The following is a 22,151-nucleotide window of genomic DNA, read 5'->3' as shown; positions in this document are numbered from 1 at the left end:
GAATGCCCCTCATCCCGAGTGGTGGGGTTCTGGGGGACAGCCCTTATTACATAACCACTTCTGGGAGGGCTCGATCGTACTTGCTTCAAAGAAGTGCGGAGTCAGGAATGGAGTTGCGTAAGAGGACAGACATGCTGGTACCAGCGTACACCCATCTGGTCGCCCCTACATCATTTGCTACGATAACAAGCCCCCCCAGGAGAGGAAGAATGCCGTTGCCGGTCCCAAACGTGGCTTCGCACAGAGAAGCACTTCCCAAGACGTAGGGGGTGGAGGACAGGCTTTCTTTCGTTTTTTTTACTGAACCACAACAAGGACTGCACACCAACACAGTGGAAAAACATGTGCAGTGGCATTTAGCAGAAGCTATGCTACACCAGCGACACAAAGAAAACCACACTCTCCTTCTGCGCAGAAAAAAAGCCCAAGGCCTATTTTTTAAATAAATATTTTTCACATTGCTAGTTACACGATGCACAACATTCGCAGAAATACAAGCAGTGCAACTGCAACTGAAGATTATTTCACAACATTCTGTAATGACCTATGATGGAGGTCAGGACAGTTTTCAAGAATGCAGGGAATGTAACGTCCATTCTTTAGTGGCTAGCACTCAAATATTTTGTATAACTGGAATTGTTTCTAACCTTCATACAATCCTGGGGCCTGTGCTTCAAAAACTGTTTTGACGATCCACTGTAGCAGTCTGGATCGGATTAAAGTTTCAGATTGGTCGTTTACAAAATGAGATGAGATTGCGATGTGGATTCCTCCAGCAAACACAACAAAGGAAAGAAACGTTAGTTAATAAAAACTAGTTATGAAACCTCTTTGGGCTATCCTTGCTATTAATAAACACATAAATCTAATTGCATATCTACACATTTATCCTGTTGTCATTCTGCCAAAGGTGGACTGTTTTTGTAACACGGCTCAGAAAGATCGGCTATGTCCACAAAAGGGAATGGAAGCTCTCCCTGCAGTACAGTGAATAATTATGTACACACATGCAGCCAGGACAAACAGCTAACCGCTTTCTTCGAAACACAAATTAGCCACCCAGGCTGTTACGGCATGGGCAGGCACAGCTGAAACGCATCTGTGCAATCGTGCTGATAGAGGGGAAAGGTATAATCAGCCAAGGCGAAATAATGTAGCCGTTTATTACACGCAGTCAAACTGAAATTATCCTTCCGTCTGACTTAATCCAGACAACAAGCGCTCAATAATATACATTTCCCAAGACTGACTTTTCTGCAAGGATTAGCTTGATCATAATCGTCTAAAATAAACATGACTGATTTCAAAATAAGAATTTTTGCATTAGAATTTTGGACAACCAAACATGTATTTTTACGGGAGTGGACTGCACAAATTATACCATCAAACTCACAACCCTGGTATTCTGGGTCTGTATTTATTATTATTATTATTATTATTATTATTATTATTATTATTAACAATAATAATAATAATAATTTCATCAAGAACCTTTTCCAGGCTCATGGTACCATGCCATTTTAGTTGGTCATTGTAGCACATTCCTAATGTAGTTGTCAAGCACATTTCCCTTGGAACCATGCCAGTAACAACAGAAATAAAGCAAGCATTTACACCTGTGGGACATTTCAATGAAAACTACCTTTCTCCTTTTCTCCAAATTCGTTTCTGCTTCATAATCATACAATACCGTCATTCACGGCTCATGCCTTTCCTGAGTGTATGGGGATCTGGCAGAGCCGACAGTTTACTAATCAATCAATCGTCACATGATATCAGCAACTTAATGTGCTTGCCAAACCAGCAGAGGCTTGTGCGAAAAAAAGCCACAATAACAGGAAGTGAAAGAATGAGACAGTATGGTGGCAACAATATACTAGCCGTGGCCAATGATCAGATACGCACAACAACAACAGAAAAATTAATTCTGGGGCAATGAAAGGGGCTATTCAAGGCAGGAAGAAACAGAGCTAAGATAAGATATCTTGACCTCCAGTGAGAACAACAGTTTGCTTGGCAGATTGTAGTCTATTCTGACCACTGTGAACGTGCTTGTAGTTGTTCCCCAACAACTACAAATAGAACCTTTAAACCACATGTTTACAACCATTAAACTACAAACCAAATTAAATCTTTACCACGTTTGACACCGGATTTTTGGCTATTTTCAGCTGTTAAATTTATGGTAGGATTCACCACAGCTGTTATCGCTACTACACTCCAATCAGCTGTGGTATTTAAACACCATGATCCAGTAATCCCTGTCTTTCAGAGAAAATGCCCTGACCCTTAATGATTTATATAGTAACACATGAAAAGGAGTCTTTCATGAACTGTCTACATTGGCGAAATACATTGGTGTTATATGTATCATTTTAGCTAGGCTGTATCTCTGACGTTCGCCACCAAAGTGCTTGCTTGGAAAATACCCTGGGAAAGATCCTGGGAGATCCACTGTTTACAGTTTCGCAAAGTCAAGCAACCTAGCAACAAAGCTGAGATTCTTACTGAAGCAAGACTCTCGGCGCAGGAACCGACGCGATAAGGCACCTTCCAGGAGGGCGGGGCCGCGCGGCGAGAGACCGCCGGCTCCCGCCCCCCTACCGCACGCGGCGAACCCGCCGAACCCGCGGCGTTTGCGTAATGCGCGGCGAGAGAAAGGAGGGCCCACGCGCCGCGCCGCCGTCCGAGAAGACCGGATTGGCAGGAATTCCCTCCTCTCTCTCCAACGAGGGGGACCTTAATCAAACCCGCTGAGCCTGAGGGATGAAAGGCTAGCGTCACAGCTGTGGGGCTTCAGCCCGCCTGTTACGAAACACCTCAGCCAATCGCTCAGTTAGCTGTGCTCCCCGCGTCTGCTTTACCGGTCGTTTCCCTGCGCTACGTGTAGTCTCAGTTTTATGAAATGAGACCGCGCCCCAGGGTTTTATTCGCCTTCGCGAAGTTCAGACGGCTGACTATCGCAGATCAACATGCGCAGCTGAGCGAGCGCTTTGCTTTCTAAGATAAATGGCTTTTTCAAAGACGTCTTCGGCCACTGTGACAGAGCAGATAGCGCGAGTATTTACACAAGAGGGTTCGGGCTGCAGAGCCAGATAAGGGCCCGAAAAAGGGCCGCTGCCCCCCCCCCCCCCACCCCGGACCTCAGCGAAGCAGAGCGACGGGCGATTTCCCCCCCCCCAAACAACGTGGGGGTGCAGCGGCGTCAGGTGAGCGGCAGTTCCTTCCAGGAAAGGACTGTGGGAAAGCGTCGGGAGAACGTTTCACAGGAGAGCAAGGGGGGGGGGGGGGGGGGGGGCTGCGGAGGACTGGCAACCGCGCACGGGAGACACAAACACCCAGCCAGAGCACGCCGCTCCGGACCCAGGCGCACCTGCCATCTTAACTCCGCAGAGAAACACCACCGCACAGGCAGTCAGGCAGCGCAACCTGCTCTAACCAGGTCCCCCAAGGCCAAGATACGCACCATAGGGAGCCATCACCACACGCACACGCTGCCAAAATAATACCCTTCGCGAAAGGGCGGACTGAACTTGAGCAACCTTCTCGCTATTTCAGACAGGGAACGGCCACAACACATTCCACTCCAGAACAGCGGTGCTACAGGGCTACTCACTAGCCTGCCGCCCACAGCCAGGGACCAGGCCAACTTGTGTAACAAACAGAGCGACCACACCTTAGACAAACCTTCACTAATCCTCTCACAGCCGCTGAGAGCTGAACTAAGCCCAGCTGCGTATGCTAGCCTATCTGACGACGAGTCCTCTCCGTCCTCTCCAATGTCACATCGTCACAGGCGCACACCTGCTGGCACTAGCCGGAAGCTAGTAAAGAAACCGCTTTTGCTATTCTAGACGGACAAAATGGCACATTATCTACAACTCGAGGGTGGTTGTTACCATTGACCCCTCAATTACCCCAGAAAATAACAGATCTCCCTGAAAAATCACAAGACCGGGCTTCTGTATTTTTTCTAAATTAGCACCACAGGCAAAATAAAGAAGGAAAGCAACATACTGGATTAGGTATATAAGCTGAGCCCATAAAAGTAAAACAGCATGCAGTGAAACAAACAGAGGAAGATGAAATGCGCATCATTGTGCTGGACTAGAGGAGGAGTTAATGTGGCCGTCGTGGAGAAGCCAGTCAAGTTTACTCACTAGATCCCTGTGTAGCACCCAGTTGGCATGGAGATAATGAATTCCATCCAGAATCTGATAGAGAAGTGATTTCACCATCCCTCTTGGCAGCTGCATGGGCTTCTTATTGGCCTTCGAAGCTCGGTGAAACTTTATAATGTGCTGCAAAGAAAACACGCGGACAGCTTGTATGAGTCAAAGGAAATGAGCTGCGTAGCACTCAGTAACAATTGTTTCAATCAAAGCTTTTGGATAGAAACACAACGTGTAATTAGCACAGTACAACTCAAGAGACACAAACAGAAGAATGCACAGGAACACCGCTCCGGAAACAATTCGAACGGCCGCGTTCAGGACAGTTCAGTTCAGTTAACACACGCCGATCCATCTCCCGCTTTAGCAGACGGCCATTTTAGCGCGGCGGGAGGACGGGCGCTGCGGAGTTCGGCAGGGGGGCGCGGACGGGACCCCGCGAGGCACGTACCCACAGATCGTGCTCGGCGTAGTCGAAGAGCAGCCAGACCTTGCGGTCGCTGTGCGACAGGAACACCTTCTGCAGCGCGATCACGTTGGGGTGCTTCAGCTCCCTCAGCAGCTGGAAGAGACGGCCGCGGGCCAGAACGTGAGGAAGCGCTCTCAAGGGAAAACCCGTTTCTCGTTCGCACACGAACGGGTGTCTGCAGCAAAGAGAGTCGTTTCATTTCAAACCATTACATTACATTACATTACATTACATTACAGGCATTTAGCAGACGCTCTTATCCAGAGCGACTTACACAACTTTTACATAGCATTTTTACATTGTATCCATTTATACAGCTGGATATATACTGAAGCACTTTCGGTTAAGTACCTTGCTCACGGGTACAATGGCAGTGTCCTACCCGGGAATCGAACCTGCGACCTTTCGGTTACAAGCCCAGTTCCTTACCCACTGTGCTACACTCCGTCCAAACCACTTTTCAAACGTAAGAAACAACACGTCATACTCTGATTAAGGCATGGGGGCTGACTGGCATTTCATCAAACACACAAATAGGAATTTCGGAAGAAAGTAGTTCACTCTAGACCTGCAATTGATCTGCATTATTTATAACAGGCAACAATAGTTACTCAAAGAAAACCCATTTCTCATTCACACATGTGCGGGTGTCTTCAGCAAAGAGAGTCGTTTTATTTCAAACTATTTTTCAAGCATAAATACAAGTCATACTCTGATTAACGCATTGGGGCTGACATAAAACTGGCATTTCATCAAACACACAAATAGGAATTTCAGAAGCAAGTATTTTACTCTAGACCTGCCATTGTACTGCATTATTTTTTTAACAGCCAACTATAGTTACTTTTGCTGAAGATGAAGTCTAATCCAAGCAGACAAAAACATTAAAATAGCCTACATTTCAGACACAGGAAACAATTTGAACTACTTAACATGTGTAGTTTTGGTTGCTTTCTATTATTAGCATTATTATTATTAGGGTTAGCTATCTTTGGAAACTGTGGTCTGTGGTCCAAAGGTTGTATATCTTTGTCAGTGAATGAAACACAGAAAAAAAACAGGCAGACACGCAGCGTATAAACTAGAACAGAATAAAAAAATTGTCATTTCATAGTCCTCAATGGATGTAGTTTGCCAGTTTGAACACAGTGTGGAAGAGCCATGGAGAACTGGAGACAGCTTCCATTTATCGGTTCCATGGATTCCTATGGGAGCTGCTCACTGGCGCATGAAGCCGGTTCATGGAGGCTGCCATGTTTGACTATGGGGGCTTTTGGCACCAGAGCATACGCACTGGGTACCTAAATGTGATGGAATCAATGGGAATTAAAAAAAAATCTTGTTCTTCTTCTGTGGGGCTCAGAAAAAAAATAGGTCCCTGGAGTGTAATTCGTTCGGTATCATGAAATTTTAGAATCAAGAAAATTCTTTCTTTAGAAAAAAGCCCTGCGCAAAACAGTATCATTTGGCCAGGGTGAAATAGTTTTGAATGACCTTTGATGGGGAAATCCGCTTTTTGGCACCAGAAGCGTATTAAACTGCAATATCAGGCTTCAGGGGGAATATCAATCCGTGGACCCCTGGCAAAGCCGAAGGGAAGCTCCAGGAAAAGCGGCCTTCCCGTTTCATTTCCCCGCCGCGCTTAAGACGGATGATGATGATGACACCGGGATTACGCCGGCGAGCGGAAGGCGAGAGAGCGCGCTCCCCTCTGATCCGCAGTGTCGCCCGCCCCTCCTCCGGCTCAGCCGTCCCTGAGCTGCGGCTCCGCTCCGGCCCGGCGAAGCCGGCGCCGCGGGTGACGGACGCGTTACGTAAGGAGGCGGACGAAGCGGTCTCGCCAGCGCCGCACCGCGTGCCGCGCAAACGCAGCGGCAGACGCTCCCGCGCCACCGCGACAGGACGGGACGGAGATCCTGCGCAGCCTACGCATCTACAGCAGAGCGTACTTTCCTCTCTCAATTACTCACGCACACACACACACAGGCCCGCACACACCCATATACACACGCAAGTGCGCGCACACACCCATACACACACACAAACCCATGCGTACACATACTCATCAGCACATGCCCATACACACACCCAAGCGCGCACACACACCCACGTGCACACACACCCACACACACACACAAACAAACACACCCACACAAACACACACACCCACATACACTCACCAATACACAGACCCAAAGGCCCATAAACACAAACAGCCACACACACACACACACACACACGTCATCTCTGTGAGTTAACACCTCCCCCCTCCCCCGAAGAGCATTCTTCGGACGATACTGTCGCCGCGCGCAGCGACGAGGCGCAGCTGCCCTCGGACACCGTCCTATCGGCTAACAGATAAATTATTCACGCCTCAGCTAATGTGATTACTGCACACCACCTGACCTGAAAACCAACGAGAGTGGACGCTCACGCTCAAGGCTATCCACGTTACCCTCACTGACAACTGCGACTAAACAAGATACAGGGGCGTCGGCTTTCAGTGCCGAGCTCTAATTTCAGGCTCTCTGACACAGAGGAAGAAAGCAGGAGCAAGAGGCGTACTGCATTCACATCGCGCTCTTTTTGACTGTAAGCCCCCGCCCCCTCCCGGTTCCACCCCTCGAGCCCCCCTCCCCCGGGGTAAGGCCTGTGCACACAGGCTGGGGGGGGGGAAACCAGACCGAAGGGAGAATAAAGCGGCGATTGTGCATCTGTTTGATTTGGCCTTTGGACGGGGGAAATGAAGAAGGGAGCTATTGAGGTTAGCGTTTAATCGCGGCCTAATCCGCCCGCTATGACACGCCATTGTGCTAATGAGCCAGGGCTTACGGGAACGACCCCGGCTCTGTGGCGGCAGTACAGGACACTGTGAGCCTCTCTGCGCAAACACACAGTCACTCACACACACTTATAAACACACACACACACACACACACACACTGCACTCACATACACACTTATAAACACACACACACACACACACTGCACTCACATACACACTTATAAACACACACAGTCACTCACACACACTTATAAACACACACACACACACACACTGCACTCACATATACACTTATAAACACACACAGTCACTCACACACACTTATAAACACACACACACACACACACTGCACTCACATATACACTTATAAACACACACAGTCACTCACACACACTTATAAACACACACACACACACACTGCACTCACATACACACACACAGTCACTCACACACACTCACATACACACTTATAAACACACACACACACACACACACACACTGCACTCACATACACACTTATAAACACACACACAGTCACTCACACACACTTATAAACACACACACACACACACACACACACTGCACTCACATACACACTTATAAACACACACAGTCACTCACACACACTTATAAACACACACACACACACACACTGCACTCACATATACACTTACAAACACACACACAGTCACTCACACACACTTATAAACACACACACAGTCACTCACACACACTTATAAACACACACACACACACACACACACTGCACTCACATATACACTTACAAACACACACACAGTCACTCACACACACTTATAAACACACACACACACTGCACTCACATACACCCTTATAAACGCACACACAGTCACTCACACACACTTATAAACACACACACACACTGCACTCACATACACCCTTATAAACACACACACACAGTCACTCACACACACACACACACTTGTGCAAACAGACACACACACACACACACACACTTACAAACACACACACACACTCACATACACACACACAGGGCTCACGTCTATGCCAATATAGCATTTGTTCCAATATGCTGCGAGTCCATTTTGTTTCCCAGTGCTTTCTGTTGGCCCTCAGCAGCTTGTGATCAGTTCAGTCCTGGGACTGCTGAGATCTCTATTTGCCACAATGTCACAGTGTGTGTAATGAGCTCCTGTTTCAACACCTGTTCCCAGTCAGCTAAAACAACAGTAGGACAGGGCTGCGTCTGCTGCAGAAGAAGACAGTCAATTACACTCTGACAGCCAGTGCAGATAGGGTAAAAATTGGGAACTGAAAAAAACCGAAATGTCCAGCCGCTTTGCTTGTATGCTTTTTAATTTTATTTTCCTACATTCTTGTGGCACTACCTGAAAATATTTGCATCTCTTCCAAACTCACCCGGCAGTAGGCAAATGGCCGTACTCCTTTCAGTAACCAGAATCCACTTGGCCTTATTCCCAGGGGAGTTTTTCACTGGCAAATAAGACCCTGAGATTCAGTGTCCTGGAAGGGTCAGGACGAGATCTACTTCATAAGTGATAAGATGAGCCATTCCAGTGACCCGCTCAGAGCAAATTAATGTTCTGGAATTCCACCATACAGGGCATTCCAAAGAGGTCAGGAACCGTCCTGTTCACTTACATGATTGATTCTCCTTCCTCAACATGCTAAGCTTATATTGAACCCTATTATCCACTCTACACTTAAGAGCCGAGGTCAAATGGTGTACAGTTTCACTTAGAAGGAACAGCAAAGCACTCTGGGCACTCATGACGTCCAACCAAAGGACACTTTCGGCCTTCTGCATCCTCATGTTCGTGAGGCTAAACAAATCATAATGAGGTAAACAAATTCTTTGGAAACAACATCTTCTCAACCCCAAGCAAGTAGCCTGCATATCAGTACCTACACATGTAGGATATATCACCATATATGGCCGAATAATGCAGGATAGATAATGTTACCAAAGTCACATCACTAAAACGAGGAGAAAACAAAACGCAGAAAACCGTGCGTGTTGTTCATTCATCTCAGAACACAGAGATCCAAACGGCACCGCTAAAGAGTGCGTAACAGAAACAATCATAACGGGACAAGAGCTTCAGCAACAGCTAAAATTAAACCAGCAGATTGCCCCTGGTTTCTGAAAAGTGGGTCATGTTTTCGCGGTAGCCACGCACGGAGCGCAGTCTGGACGGGCTCCAGACAGTCTCCAGACCGCAGAGATGCCACAGCTACCACCCCCACACCGCTCCCCCCCCCCCCCGCCCGCCACCCCCCCGGCTCGAAGGCCAAAAAAGAGAGAGGTTCCCACATTTCACAGGGCAGTCCGGAAATTTCACAACCCCAGCACACACAGCGTTAGTTCACGTGCTTCCCGAAACACGTTTTTCCTCTTTGAAAGGACGGCCGTATTGATGAAGGGCCGCTCTCCAAACAGGTTACAGGCTGCGGCACCAGAGCGCAACCGTGTTTGTGTAAACACGGTCACACTCTCGTCCAGGGTGTAAGCTTTGTGTACGGGTTCACCTCCATTCCAAATTATTCGATGCAAAACACTCACACCCACAAACATACTGAATCGCGTTCACATTTTAAAAGAATAATTGTAACTGAAACTCATAGGGATATGGCACCAGTCGCTTCTTTTTAAAGAACTAAAAATAAAACACCACACAAATAATTTCAGTAGTTATGAGTCACAAAAAATAAAGGTTGCAGCTGAGAGGCCAAGAGTTGCTTTATTAAACTATATTGAAGTAGGCTAATGTGACATTTTTGAAATGTGCTATTGGTGCCAATTTCAAAACTGGTCAGAGGGCATTCTGTTCCACACTATGAATGTGTCAGTGATCTGGGAAAGTGGTTAACAAGCTAAATTTGCAAACTGATGGCTGCTTGTTTGATTTCCAAGTGGAGAACCTGTCTTTCAAGTATGTGGATGATGGACATGTTTAAACGTGCAAGCCAGTTAAACGTTTATGCCCTTCAATGAAAGAACCCGCTTTCTGAAGGTGTATTAAGATTACATATAGGATGAGTTGAGCATTAATAAATAGGATTTATCCCCCCCCCCTTTTATATATGTGCGTGTGCTATGCATATAGGCACTGTGTGTACAGCAGGTGTGTAAAGAATATTAGAGGCTATTGTGTTTGAAAGTCCCAAGCTTAGCAACAAAACCTTGTGGATGTGACAGTGTGCCAACCCACACGCACTCTCTCTCTCTCTCCGTCTCTCTCTCTTTCTATCTCTGTCACACACACACACACACACATACAAAAATCTGTTGTTTTTATTCTGTTGCAACATCCCCCCCCCCCTCCCTCTCCCCCTCCCTCCCCCCACACACACACACAAAATCTGCGGACTGGACCATTTCTGGAGTTCTGAATCAAGGTTTTTGTGTCCTTAAAACAATTTGGCCATTGTTTCGCTACCAAAACTGCGGGGAAGGAGCAGTCACAAAGGATCTCCATTATTCCCGGCGCTGCGAGGGCAGAACAGAACTGACCAGAACGAGGGCGATAAGAAGCCGAGGTGAACGGTGGGGCTGTGGGCCGGGGGGACGGGGAACGCCTGACGGGCCGAGCTCTCCGTCCCCGGCCTGGTCCTGCAGCCCCGAACCAGCGGGGCCGGCGCCGCCGCCGCAGACCAGCCTGACGCACAGGGCTTCTCTCATCACAGCGCAAGGTTTGGCGCAGTTAATATCCTCCTAAAACTCCGCAAATGCTTTTTTTGTCCCCTGTAGGGGACATGAGTCTCAGGTCTTAATCTCAAGAACCATATATTCAACTGTGCAAAAAAACTACACGACAAGAGACACTCAACATTCAGACAAACTCTGGGGGTTTCCAAGACCAGGCTTGATACAGTGTTAGATACTATCCAGCCTGAAGGTAATCAGAGCATTAGGTACAGTTTAGTTAGGGAAATGGTGACTGTTGGGCTGAATGGCCTGACCTCATCATTATGTTATGTTATGTTATGTTAATAAAAATAAAATAAATCATGTTTTTGAAAAGACTGTAACTGCAGCATATTTTTGTCAGCCAAGACACTTGTATAATAATGCCAATAAAATAAAAATACATAAACTTTTTTTTTTCCTGCCGTGTCATAGCAAGTTATAACCATGCTTATGGGACACGCAACAGTGTCCCCACGTTCTCTAAAGCTAAATTGATTTTATGGATGTAGTAAAAAGGCGCAGCCCAGCTCTCGGAGCTGTGGAGTGTTTGGCATGCGACGCGCCACTGAACGACATGTCACCCTGACAGGGTCGCACTGAAGCCAGACAGACTGAGTGCTGTCACAGTTTGACTTCTGGAATGTCGGCCGCATCACCGTGCCAGGAGGTTCTGAGGCCTCCACAGGCAGCGGGTCGACTTCAGCGCTCCCGAAAGAAGCGGTACCCCACGCTGTCTTCACCCTGTTCACCCTGGAAATGAGCGGTTGTCAACACGGCCGCCGCATGACTTTTCCATCGATTAGAAATCCCAAACCACCCAGCTTCGCGTGACAGCACAAGACTTCAGCCCCTCCCATGTCATTTCAGCGCCCTGTGCGCGATGACTAATACGACCCGGAGACCCAGCAATCCATCGCGTTCCGATTAAATTCAATTTTACATCCCCCCTCTCCGTGACAACCTCCCTCCGCGTCCGGATAATTACGCTGCTTCTGCACGGAAGTGGTGACAGGCATTGATTTCTCGCCCATGGTAACAGAGTGGCAACAGAGGCCCGGTTGACCGCGCGCTCGGCAAACACAACCAAGGCATGCGCGTCTCTCCCTTCACCCTCTGCTCTGCTTACGACGGTTCGAATCAAGACGTTATGGAAGAGCAGTGGTTTCCAAACCTTTTTTTTAAATTCAGCACTACATCTGGTTCTGCCAACATTCTGCGTACTCCTACAGGTTAAATTCATTATAAAATGCACGGGCCTACTTCATGTGAATGTGAATCCCTGCAACCATGGAGGATGGCACCTGTTTGTGATCAGTTAAAACGACGGTATGCCTACTCTCCTTGGAAAACTGTATGAATAAGAAGCATTCTGAAACCTAAGAATAAATCTATAATTTTAGACATGTGTGTAAACCCAATGCTAAAATGTGTGTCCCTGCTCGGGTTTAGCCTATTTTAAAATCCCACATGGAAACCACGCTGGTCCTCCACGGGGTCCTGTAATCCAGTTTGGGGGCTGTGACGTATCTGATTCAGGCGTGGGGAAGGGTGTTCCATCTCTCCCGGTCTTAAGATCATTAGCGATGCTCCCTCTGTTCAGTCCAGCCAGGGATCATAAAGCTGAAGAAACTTGGCGCAGGATGGGAAGGAATCTTGCGGAATCCTGACACATCCTGGCACTCGCAGGGCAGGCTGCTATTTTTAAGCGAGAGCGCCGCGATGCTTGCCAGGCAGCGACGCTTCAACGCGCTGAAGGCGACGGCTTGCCATAATGTCAGCTTTTCCCTGGAAGCGCCACAACCGGTCCACAAAACGTTTTCTGAACAAGGCCAAATGCAGTCATCTGCCATTGGCATGCCGCATGTTCTTCCACAGATCATGCAAGTGAAGTGAGCTTTACACACTCCCTTTGTACATTTTCACTGTTCATACCAATTGACTCATCCATATTTTTTAGGATATACATGGATTATTTACAGTGGCAATTATGAAGACATTTAGATGGGTAATTAAGAGCATGTTTTATTCCGAGGACTATCCCACACTCGATAGTGTAGCTTCTTAGATGAAGTGCACTGAGGGGTAATAAGGATGGTTTTTCAAGTGGAGCTCTAGTCCCATATCACCTTGAGTTAACTTAGCATAATCAACTGTTAACCAAGGGAATTCCACAGCAAATGAGAAGGGAAAAGCAACTATTGTGTTAGAAGAACAATCATTATTCACTCAAACAAGGTCTTCAGAAAACAAAGTCCTCAGAGACCATCTGTCGAAAAATAACTTGGTATCACAATGAATTCTGACGGAATAAGAACGGGAAAAGAATACAATGAACTCCGTTGGCAAAGCTGTGCGATTCAAATAGAAGTGAGACCCATTGTTCCGTACGAACGGAATCGCATTTGCATTCAACTGGAAATGTACCAGAACAAAAAGGGTACCAACCCAATGACTCCTAAACTGAGGTGTTGGCTTTTAGACTCCTGAAAAAAATGCAGATGCAAAAATGAGCTGGTGAAAGCACCTATTAGGCTAACGTAGGAACTTGGACACAACATTCCTTTGCGTTCCCAACTTGCCTGTAGGCTCTTCAGAGGAATTACGATACAGGCAAATAGCAAGTGAACCAACTGCAATTAAACAAGCAAAGACTTAAGCCATTATCATTTAAAGCGCTGAACAAATTTTTTTTGGGATGTTTCTCTGGAGAGCAGTCGTCAAGAATTTTCAAGAATTTTCCTGATGTCGTTAAAAAGGACAAAAAAAAAAAACTGAACCAATAACACGCGGCAACGAAACGTTTTCAGCAGTGAACTCAGGATGCCAAATGTTAAACCCTTACATAGCTCAAACCAACGGTTTGGAATGGAGCACAAAGAGTCCATTGTCCCGTTCAGAAAAGCTTTTCTGGGAGACTCTGAGCGCAACCAATGCCTGTGGCAAGCCTCAGATTCAGTGGCGGCTCACTGGCTGTGTTTCTGTTAAGACTCAGGCTAGATTTTGTCACTCGGCCCAATAATGGGAGCGACTAGCCTTTGCTGTGCCGTTTAATCGCAGGGCCCCCCCGGGGCCCTTCCCCAATGCCCCCGGCCCATAGCCCGCTGTTCACACGGCAACCTGCGAGCGCTCCGGCTGGTGTCCGGGGTTCCCCAGGCCGTTCATTCTAGGCCCAAACTTATCTGGCTATTCACATTACAGGCCTCGTTTACTAAGACTTTTAGCACGCGCAAAACCTTTTAGCACACGCAAAACTAAAGACACAACCACTGATGGGTGCAAAACAAATGCCATGAACAGTCATTGGTCATGCTACAGGTTTTGCATACGCTAAAAGGGTTTACATGTGTTAAAAGGTCTTAGGAAAACAGGCCCTATATGCTCTAAATGTGGGGAGTTACTGAAGCTGTAACAATTCTCCTTTCCTTTTTTGAGTCCAAGGAGTTGAGGGGGTATTACCAGATATGCCTGATGAACATGGCTCTACTGATTAGGAGTTGGTTCACTTGCAATCAGGGAAAAAAAGAGGCTACCCCAACCGCCACTTTAGTAGATTTGAGGTAAAGGAGAACAGAAATTACCGATGGGGAGATTTTACTGATTTTACACAAGAACTGCACTGAAAATGATAGCGTAATTTATCTAATATACATCAGATAGATAGGCTAATACACACAAAACATTCTAAGGCCTACCTCTGCTGATTGGCCAGGACATTCATTCGTTATAGAGAGTTTTAAAACACGCCTCAACGCAAAATGAGGTCTCCTCCGCACGGCCGATTTTACTTGTGAAGTTAAGGGCGAGTTAAGAAGAGACTGGGGGGAGAACGGGCGTACCACCTGACCCAAAAGGGGAAGCCCTCCTCCGGAACAGCACGCAGGAGCGGCCCGCTTAAATGTGGCTATTTTCGACATCCCTTCGGTGGGCCTCATCTGGCAGAGGGGGACTCGCGTCGTCCCAATTTACAGCCTATCGCCACGGCCAGATCGGCACCGCCAGAGAGGAGAGCGTCGGGATGGCAGACAGACGGGCAGAACCACCTCCGAGCAGAGAGGAGAAGAGAAGGCAACCCGAGCAGAGAAAGCAGATAAATTAATGTGATAAGGCTAAAGAAGCTGAATATAGCTATGGGTTAGCAGCAAGTCAGCATATTACTGCAATTAACTTAAATACCCTGAATGTAACAACAACAACACCACACTTATGAAAAAAGACTTCAATTAGCTCAACAGTCAAAGAGTTCCTTGGGAAGCATTAAGCTAAGGCTTCTGCACAAAGATTATAACAACAACAAAACAAACGAAAGCACTAAAACTCAGGCCTCTGCAACCACAATGATGCACATGAATGCAGACAAGGTCAGAATTCACTCAAACCTGGCATTAAGCTAAGGCTTCTGCACAAAGATTATAACAACAACAAAACAAACGAAAGCACTAAAACTCAGGCCTCTGCAAACACAATGATGCACATGAATGCAGACAAGGTCAGAATTCACTCAAACCTGGCACAGTACATAATACTGATGCTTCACAAAGTGGTTCTAAGGCACAGGCCCAACCAAAACAAACAATTCTATCACGTTCCGCCGCATTGGAACAGTCACATAACGAGGACCGACGCAGTCAGTCGTCAGCTACCATCATTGCAAGCAGCCGCGCAAATCACCTCTCCAGGGAGGGTGTTTATGCAAAATTTCATTTATCTGATACGGTCCAGTTCCCCCCCATTCTGACTCCATAATGCTTTAGTTCTCTTATCAGTAAGACCAGCTATAATAATCCCGGCAGCCCGTGAAGAAAAGAGAATCTCCCCTGAGGTGAAGTAAAAATCTCAGCCCACAAGTCATGACTCACGTAAGTAATTGCATTGCAACTGCACACCATCACAGTCAGAAGCCAGAATCATCCTCTGGATGCTATATTAAGCGGTTGCAAGGTGACCAAACAAAGTTGCTGACAGTAGGACATCGCTATCAGTCTACCCCAGGGGGTAGGAAGGGGGGTAATATTATTATTATTATTATTATTATTATTTTTGCTGAAGAGAAAATTTCACAAACTCACAAGCAAAGCTATACAGATATACTGAGATTCAGGCTCTCTAAGAAATCCATTATCCATTAAATGGTGTTACAGGCTGGTATCATAATCAGTATTCTTTCGTAAGGCTTCTGACATCAGACGGTACGGGTTGCCGTAATGACAAGTTGACTAATGAATTTGTTTTTCCACTGTGAAGAAGCACTGAGGCGTCCTGTAGGTCAGGGGTAGCAACAGTGGAGCCCAGAGAGATGCATTCTGTGCCTTCTGATTGGCTCTCAGGGGGGAACCGCCCGTATCTGGAAAGAGCAGGTATTGGCTCTGGAGTTCAGATCAGGCAGAAGAAAAGACTGAGAGGAAGTGCATAAATGCAATGGCCTTCAGGGTTAGTATTCTAGGATTCACTTTCCTAAGATTTCATACACAATGAATAGGAGTGACTCTTGCACTAAGGCTAGTTCCAGTCCAGCAGAGACCTCTGTTCTAGGCTGTTCTTTTCTCTTTTTTTTTTCTCCTTTCAAACAGGCTAGTAATAATACAGAGTGCAATACTACAGGGATGAAAGAGACAATGTGAAATAAAACCAACTGACCATAAACAAAGGCACATGTCTTTGACATGTCTGTGATCATTTTTCTCTGTTGCTCACGTTGCGCTCGCCTTTTGCGTACAATTTATGGCTGCGTTTCCTAAAACGTGTCATGGAAAAGGTCCAGAGTTGTTCACAGATGATTTATGTCACTGAAACATGAAACAGCAGTGGAAGCAGAGACTGCTACATTGCTATGTGTAGTCTGGCCAATTTTTTTATATTGTTCCACTTAACGTAATATAGAGCCATTTGCCTAGAGTTTAACAATTGATTCAATCAGATATGTTTAGTGTTCACTGTGCACTTGAACACACAGGCATTTAGCTAATAACAGATAATGTGTGTGACACGTCCAAAACAAGCTTTAAAATAAGCCAGCATAAAATGTGCAAAATCAGAATCATTATTCATTACTACTTTACAAATGGCCAAAGCCCAACTGGGGAGCTTGAATCTTGCAAATAACTACAGAGGCAGGAATTCCCAAGATTAATACAGTACATTTTTTCATAATTGAATGGGATCAGAGGGGAGGGGGGATATAATGTAAAATAAAAATGTAAAGCATGGCATCTGATGACATTCTGAAATGTCAATATGCAAAATGAATTCATTCAACAATTTTGAATAGGCTTATTTGAATATGTCAAAAAATTAACATCCTAGTTACAGAATTAAATACTTGACCGAACATGGACACTGAGCAACAATAAATCACACGAATCCACTGCAATGTTTCAGAATTAGCTGAAGTGAAACAATAGGGAACAGACTGAGGCTTTCACAGTAGTTACAGCATAACATAACATTTAAATTTGAGTGTTTTGTTGTGTTACGAGTTTGAACTGACAGAGTATTTGGCACACAGGACTTCGGCTGGGGAATTGTCACTTGAATGCGTTATTCCAGACCGGTTTTCTGGAAGAGGTCACCGTCCCTCACAAAAACTCACTTCGGGGCCAATAAATAAAATTTACACGACCAATTACCGAACCAGGCTAGAGCATTTGTAATCTATCCCAACGAACACGTTGTACACTTGAACTAAACTAACACAGCCTCATGGTATAAGCGCATAACCTTGTTGACCGCGGCTCAATGCCAGGAGACCGGAATGAACAGCAGCAGGCCAGAGTGGAGAGTGTAGGGATGCCAGAACCGTCTCTGGCTGGAGGGATCCAGCTGATAACCACCCCCCTCTCTCCCCCCCTCCCCCCAGTTCACTCCTGCTTCTGCTCACAACACCCCTGAATAGCTCCCCCCCAAACAAAAAAAAACATGGCGAACCTCATTATCTTTCCAGGAGCTATGCGCTTGGAAAGAGCTCTCCGCACTGCCAATCTGCTGACAGTCCCTCTTCTAAAAATAACCAGCTGTGTGTTTTTGAAGCTTCTCCAGGAACCCACTGTTCTCTCTCTCTCTCCCTCTCTATCTCTCTCTCCCCCTGTCTCTCTTGCTCTCTCTCTCCTCTCCCCCTCCCCCTGTCTCTCTTGCTCTCTCTCTCCTCTCCCCCTCCCCCTGTCTCTCTCTCTCGCTTCCCTCCTCTTGCTCTCTCCCTCCCTCCCTCCCTCCCTCTGCACTCAGCTGCAGTAGTCTTCGGTGCGTGCGACACGGAGAGGAAAACACAAACAGATGATCACAGGGGGCCACCTGACCTTGAGGCCCGATCTCCTGTCGATCATTTACAGTTTACTATTAACAGCTCAGTCATTTGATGGATATTCTTTAGCCGCAGTGACAAACAAAAGTTAGTTTAATATCAGAGATTTATATTTGCAGTCGAGGCTTTTAGCAGAGCGGCCTGCGCAGTTTAACATTTGCTTGATTCCTTGACAGATTTCTGTGTGGAAATTGACGGAAGCGCCTCTGGTTACGTGCCCCACTCCAGGGTACAATGGCCGTGATTCGCCTGAGAACCTAACAACAACAATGCTGAAGTCACAAATCAATGAAGCAACACAGACTGCTTTCCTTCTTTTTGGAAAATAAAAGTGGGCACATTCTATTACTCATTATGTGTAAATGCGCATGATTCTATTTGCGCTGTTATTGCATGCCATCTGGTTTAGGGACGAGTGCATCGGGTGCACAGGAAACTCGCAGGAACTCGATAAACCGCTGAATTCACGTGGCAGCGGGAGTAACCTTCACCGCTGCGGCCCCCGTCCTCTCACTACAAGTGCACACATCTGTGCGAATGTGTGAGGGCAGCGCAGTGCGTGAAGCCCAGGACCCCCTTACATAACGCAGCTATCCTGCGGCAGGGCCCCCTCTCCTATAGGCTCCAGACTGTTTGTCTCGGGGAAGCCAGATTAACGACCAAGCGCGGGTACTCTTTATTCAGGCGAGCAAGCCGCGGAAATCCGACCTTCCCACGACGGGCGGCGTCAGTCTAATGAACGCCTCCGCCTTCGCGAGCCCGCGCGCCAGGCTAGGGGCAAGCGGCGGAGCTGAAGACGGGTGCTGAAAGCAAGCCCTGCTAATGGAGGGAGTCCTCCTCGTGCCTGGCTTTGTTTCACTCAAACAGCAGTGCGGGGCATAAAATGGAGGACACGCAGCACTGCCTGCCTGCCTGCCTGCCTGCCTGCCTCGGGGCACTTGTGCCTGTCAGGTGTAAATCTAACCCAGCCAGGCAGCGCACGGGCGATACATTAGTCATGGAGAGGGCCGTCCTGTGCTGCCCACACATTTTGCGGCCATTTCAGCCCGCTAAAAGGGGAAAAAATCCCCGTACCAGTACAAGAATGTTCACTGAAAACAGAGCTGCAGCACAGCACCATACCTTCGTGGTCGGTTATAAAGCAGTGGTCCTGGCAACGTGCCCAAAGCAGAACGCCTGTAGCCCTCAAGGGATTCCCTTTTTGGGTAATTCAGGGGGAAAATGGCCTTTCAATATTGACCTCTCAGATCTTTACTTGACACCCATAATGCAACCTTGGAGTAACGTGGTACACGTTAAATTTTTTTTACTCAAACCGTCATTAAGAAAATGATGGACAAACCTTACATTTTCACTGCACTTTACAGGCTATTTATCATTTTTACAGGCTAAACTCACAAGCAAAGGGATACAGAGACTTGGTAGCTCTCAAAACTCATGCACAATAATAAAAACGCAAGCTGAAATATTTTCTTATATAAATCATTTTTCTTCATACATTGCTTGGAATAAGCATAAGCAACTTGTCATACATAAGCATGGAAACTTTCAGTACGGATGTGGTTTCAGTTTGCATTCGTGCCATAATGTAAACCACAAACGCAGCATTAGCCCCAGCAAACATGACCAGGCAAATGTCGGCCATTGATCGCTACTGAGTGCAGCTCTACAATGTGCTATTTCAACAGCTGGCGGTTTTGAGAAGACGGTTTTCACTTACCGCAATCTCCCTGCAGGCGGACATCGATATTCCAGTACCTTCAATCTGTTTCAGTGCATATTCTTTCTCATCTTTCCTGCAAGAGGGAAAGATACGCAAGATTTAGTAATCAAACAGAAACACTATCACCGGTCACAAACCAACTACCCCCTCACACTATTCTCAACACTTGCCAATGCAATACATACACATTAATGAGCAGCACTATGGTCCCATGAGAATATTCACGCCTTATCATGACCAGAAGCCTTTGGCTCTTTCAGTGCACCTGTATAACCCACAGTTAGATTGGAATATAATTACTTCAAAGTGATTGCTCAGAAAGGTGTAGACCGAGTGAAAGTTGTTGACCATTGAAACAATCACCGTGAGTGAGTAAGACTTGAGAAACCAGAAAGGAAATAATACCAAATTGACTCTCTTTCGTGGGTATTACTGTTACATTCTTACAAGTGAAACAAAGAAACAATTAAAGCCGCAAGTGGCGTTGGGAGGGGTCCAAGCATTGGCACAATTACGCCCCCTATGGAGCGATTTTTAAATGGTTTTGTCCTCATGGTCATATACCTTCACCCCACATATCTACTGCATTGTCATGGATGTCTCCTAGCCGCTAGGGGTAAAGGCCTTTACTATGTCGTAACACTAAAGGCTGTTTCATACTTCTGCATAGTACACGTAAAAATGGGTCTGTGTAGGGGTTGTGTGCAATGTGCGGCATGTGCGGTTGCAGACCACGGCCGCGTTGAAGACGCATACCTCCTCAAGCAATTAAAAGCGCGTAGTTAGTAACCAGTGCCCGCATACGCCGTAAAGAAGAACTTCTTTTAGCATGGAAAAATAAGGATAATAATAATCCTAACATATACAATAGGGTTCCCACCAGCTTCGCTGCTTGGACCCCTAAAAACATATTGCAAACAAAACATTCTCTCCTGTAGCGGCTAGCCGTTCTAGCAGTGCAAGATGTGTTTTTTTTTCTCACAAAAACACAACTTCAATAGACGGCCATTTCAGGTTCTGACCAACCATTTTGTAGTGTCAAAAAAGTGTCCCAAGCCTTTCCTGCAGAAATGCTGGGCGGACCGAGCAGACGATGCTTTGCACTTCGCACAGAATCTTTTTTTAAAAATACCTGTTTAGCGACTGCGTGGTGCGCCAGTGCATTCTACAGTACGTGCCAATGCACTGCGGTGGGGCGAAGGGGCGTGGGTGAGAAAGAGAAAGCGGGAGACGGGAGAAAAACAAGAGTGCGCGCACTGAAGGGGGGGGGAATGGGGACGGACAGCTCGTGTTGTTGTGCAGCGAGCAGCTCGTGCCCTTCCTGGCTCCTGCCATTAGCATTTCCCTCTGGCCGGAGACAGCCGCCCCCCCCTCCCCAACGGGAGCCCTCCGTTTGTTATCGAGCGCGGCCTCTCCCCCGGAGTCGCCGCGACCGTCGGCCACGCCCCCCCAACCCCCCCGCCCCCCCCGGCTCAGCGCAAAAAAACGCAGCGCGCGGGCGGCTCCGGCGGTGGGCGACAGAGACCGCGCCAGTCCCCTCCGCCGCGTGACGACGACGACACAAAAACACAGCACCGCGGCTCGATGTTTCCTGCGGAGGGCCAATCGGATCGCAGAGCAGCGTGCAGCGCACAGCGCGCGCAGGAGAGACGCTCCTGCTTTTCCTCCCGTTCACAGTGAAGGTGTTTTTGGCGACTGGCGAGCAGGAGTGCGCAGAAAGTGATTAGCGTGAGAATTCAGACGCAGACCAAGCTGATCACACAGGGGATTGTGTCTGGTACAGCATGCAGGGAACTGACCGTTATTTCCTTACAGCCGGTGACACAGGATCACTGGTGTTTCGTGAAGGGGAGCGTTGACCTAATGATGACACTCCTGAGAGGATTAGAAGGCCTATATAGGGAAGGTTTCACATAAGACCTTCGAGGAGTTTCCGATTTAGGAAGGCTGTAGATTAGCTAGCTCTTTAATTAGTTTCAGCAGGCTGAGGGCCACT

General features: G+C 47.1%; 1 protein-coding gene across 2 annotated transcripts in view; it reads right to left on the bottom strand.

The window, feature by feature from the left end:
- The window catches only part of cdk19 (cyclin-dependent kinase 19), a 48,517-nt gene that overhangs the window by 16,156 nt on the left and 10,210 nt on the right, over window positions 1-22,151 (bottom strand). For both annotated transcript variants that reach the window (XM_035422078.1, XM_035422077.1), the window contains exons 2-4: window positions 20,153-20,228; window positions 4,624-4,734; window positions 4,161-4,301 (exon numbers count right to left, since the gene is read on the bottom strand). In XM_035422078.1, coding sequence (XP_035277969.1) covers window positions 4,161-4,301; window positions 4,624-4,734; window positions 20,153-20,176 — 276 coding nt within the window. In that variant the 5' untranslated portion in view covers window positions 20,177-20,228. The remainder of the gene's footprint in view (window positions 1-4,160; window positions 4,302-4,623; window positions 4,735-20,152; window positions 20,229-22,151) is intronic.

This window comes from Anguilla anguilla, chromosome 6, assembly GCF_013347855.1.
Source record: "Anguilla anguilla isolate fAngAng1 chromosome 6, fAngAng1.pri, whole genome shotgun sequence".
Classification (NCBI taxonomy): Eukaryota; Metazoa; Chordata; class Actinopteri; order Anguilliformes; family Anguillidae; genus Anguilla; species Anguilla anguilla.
This window is presented reverse-complemented; position numbering and strand designations above follow the sequence as displayed.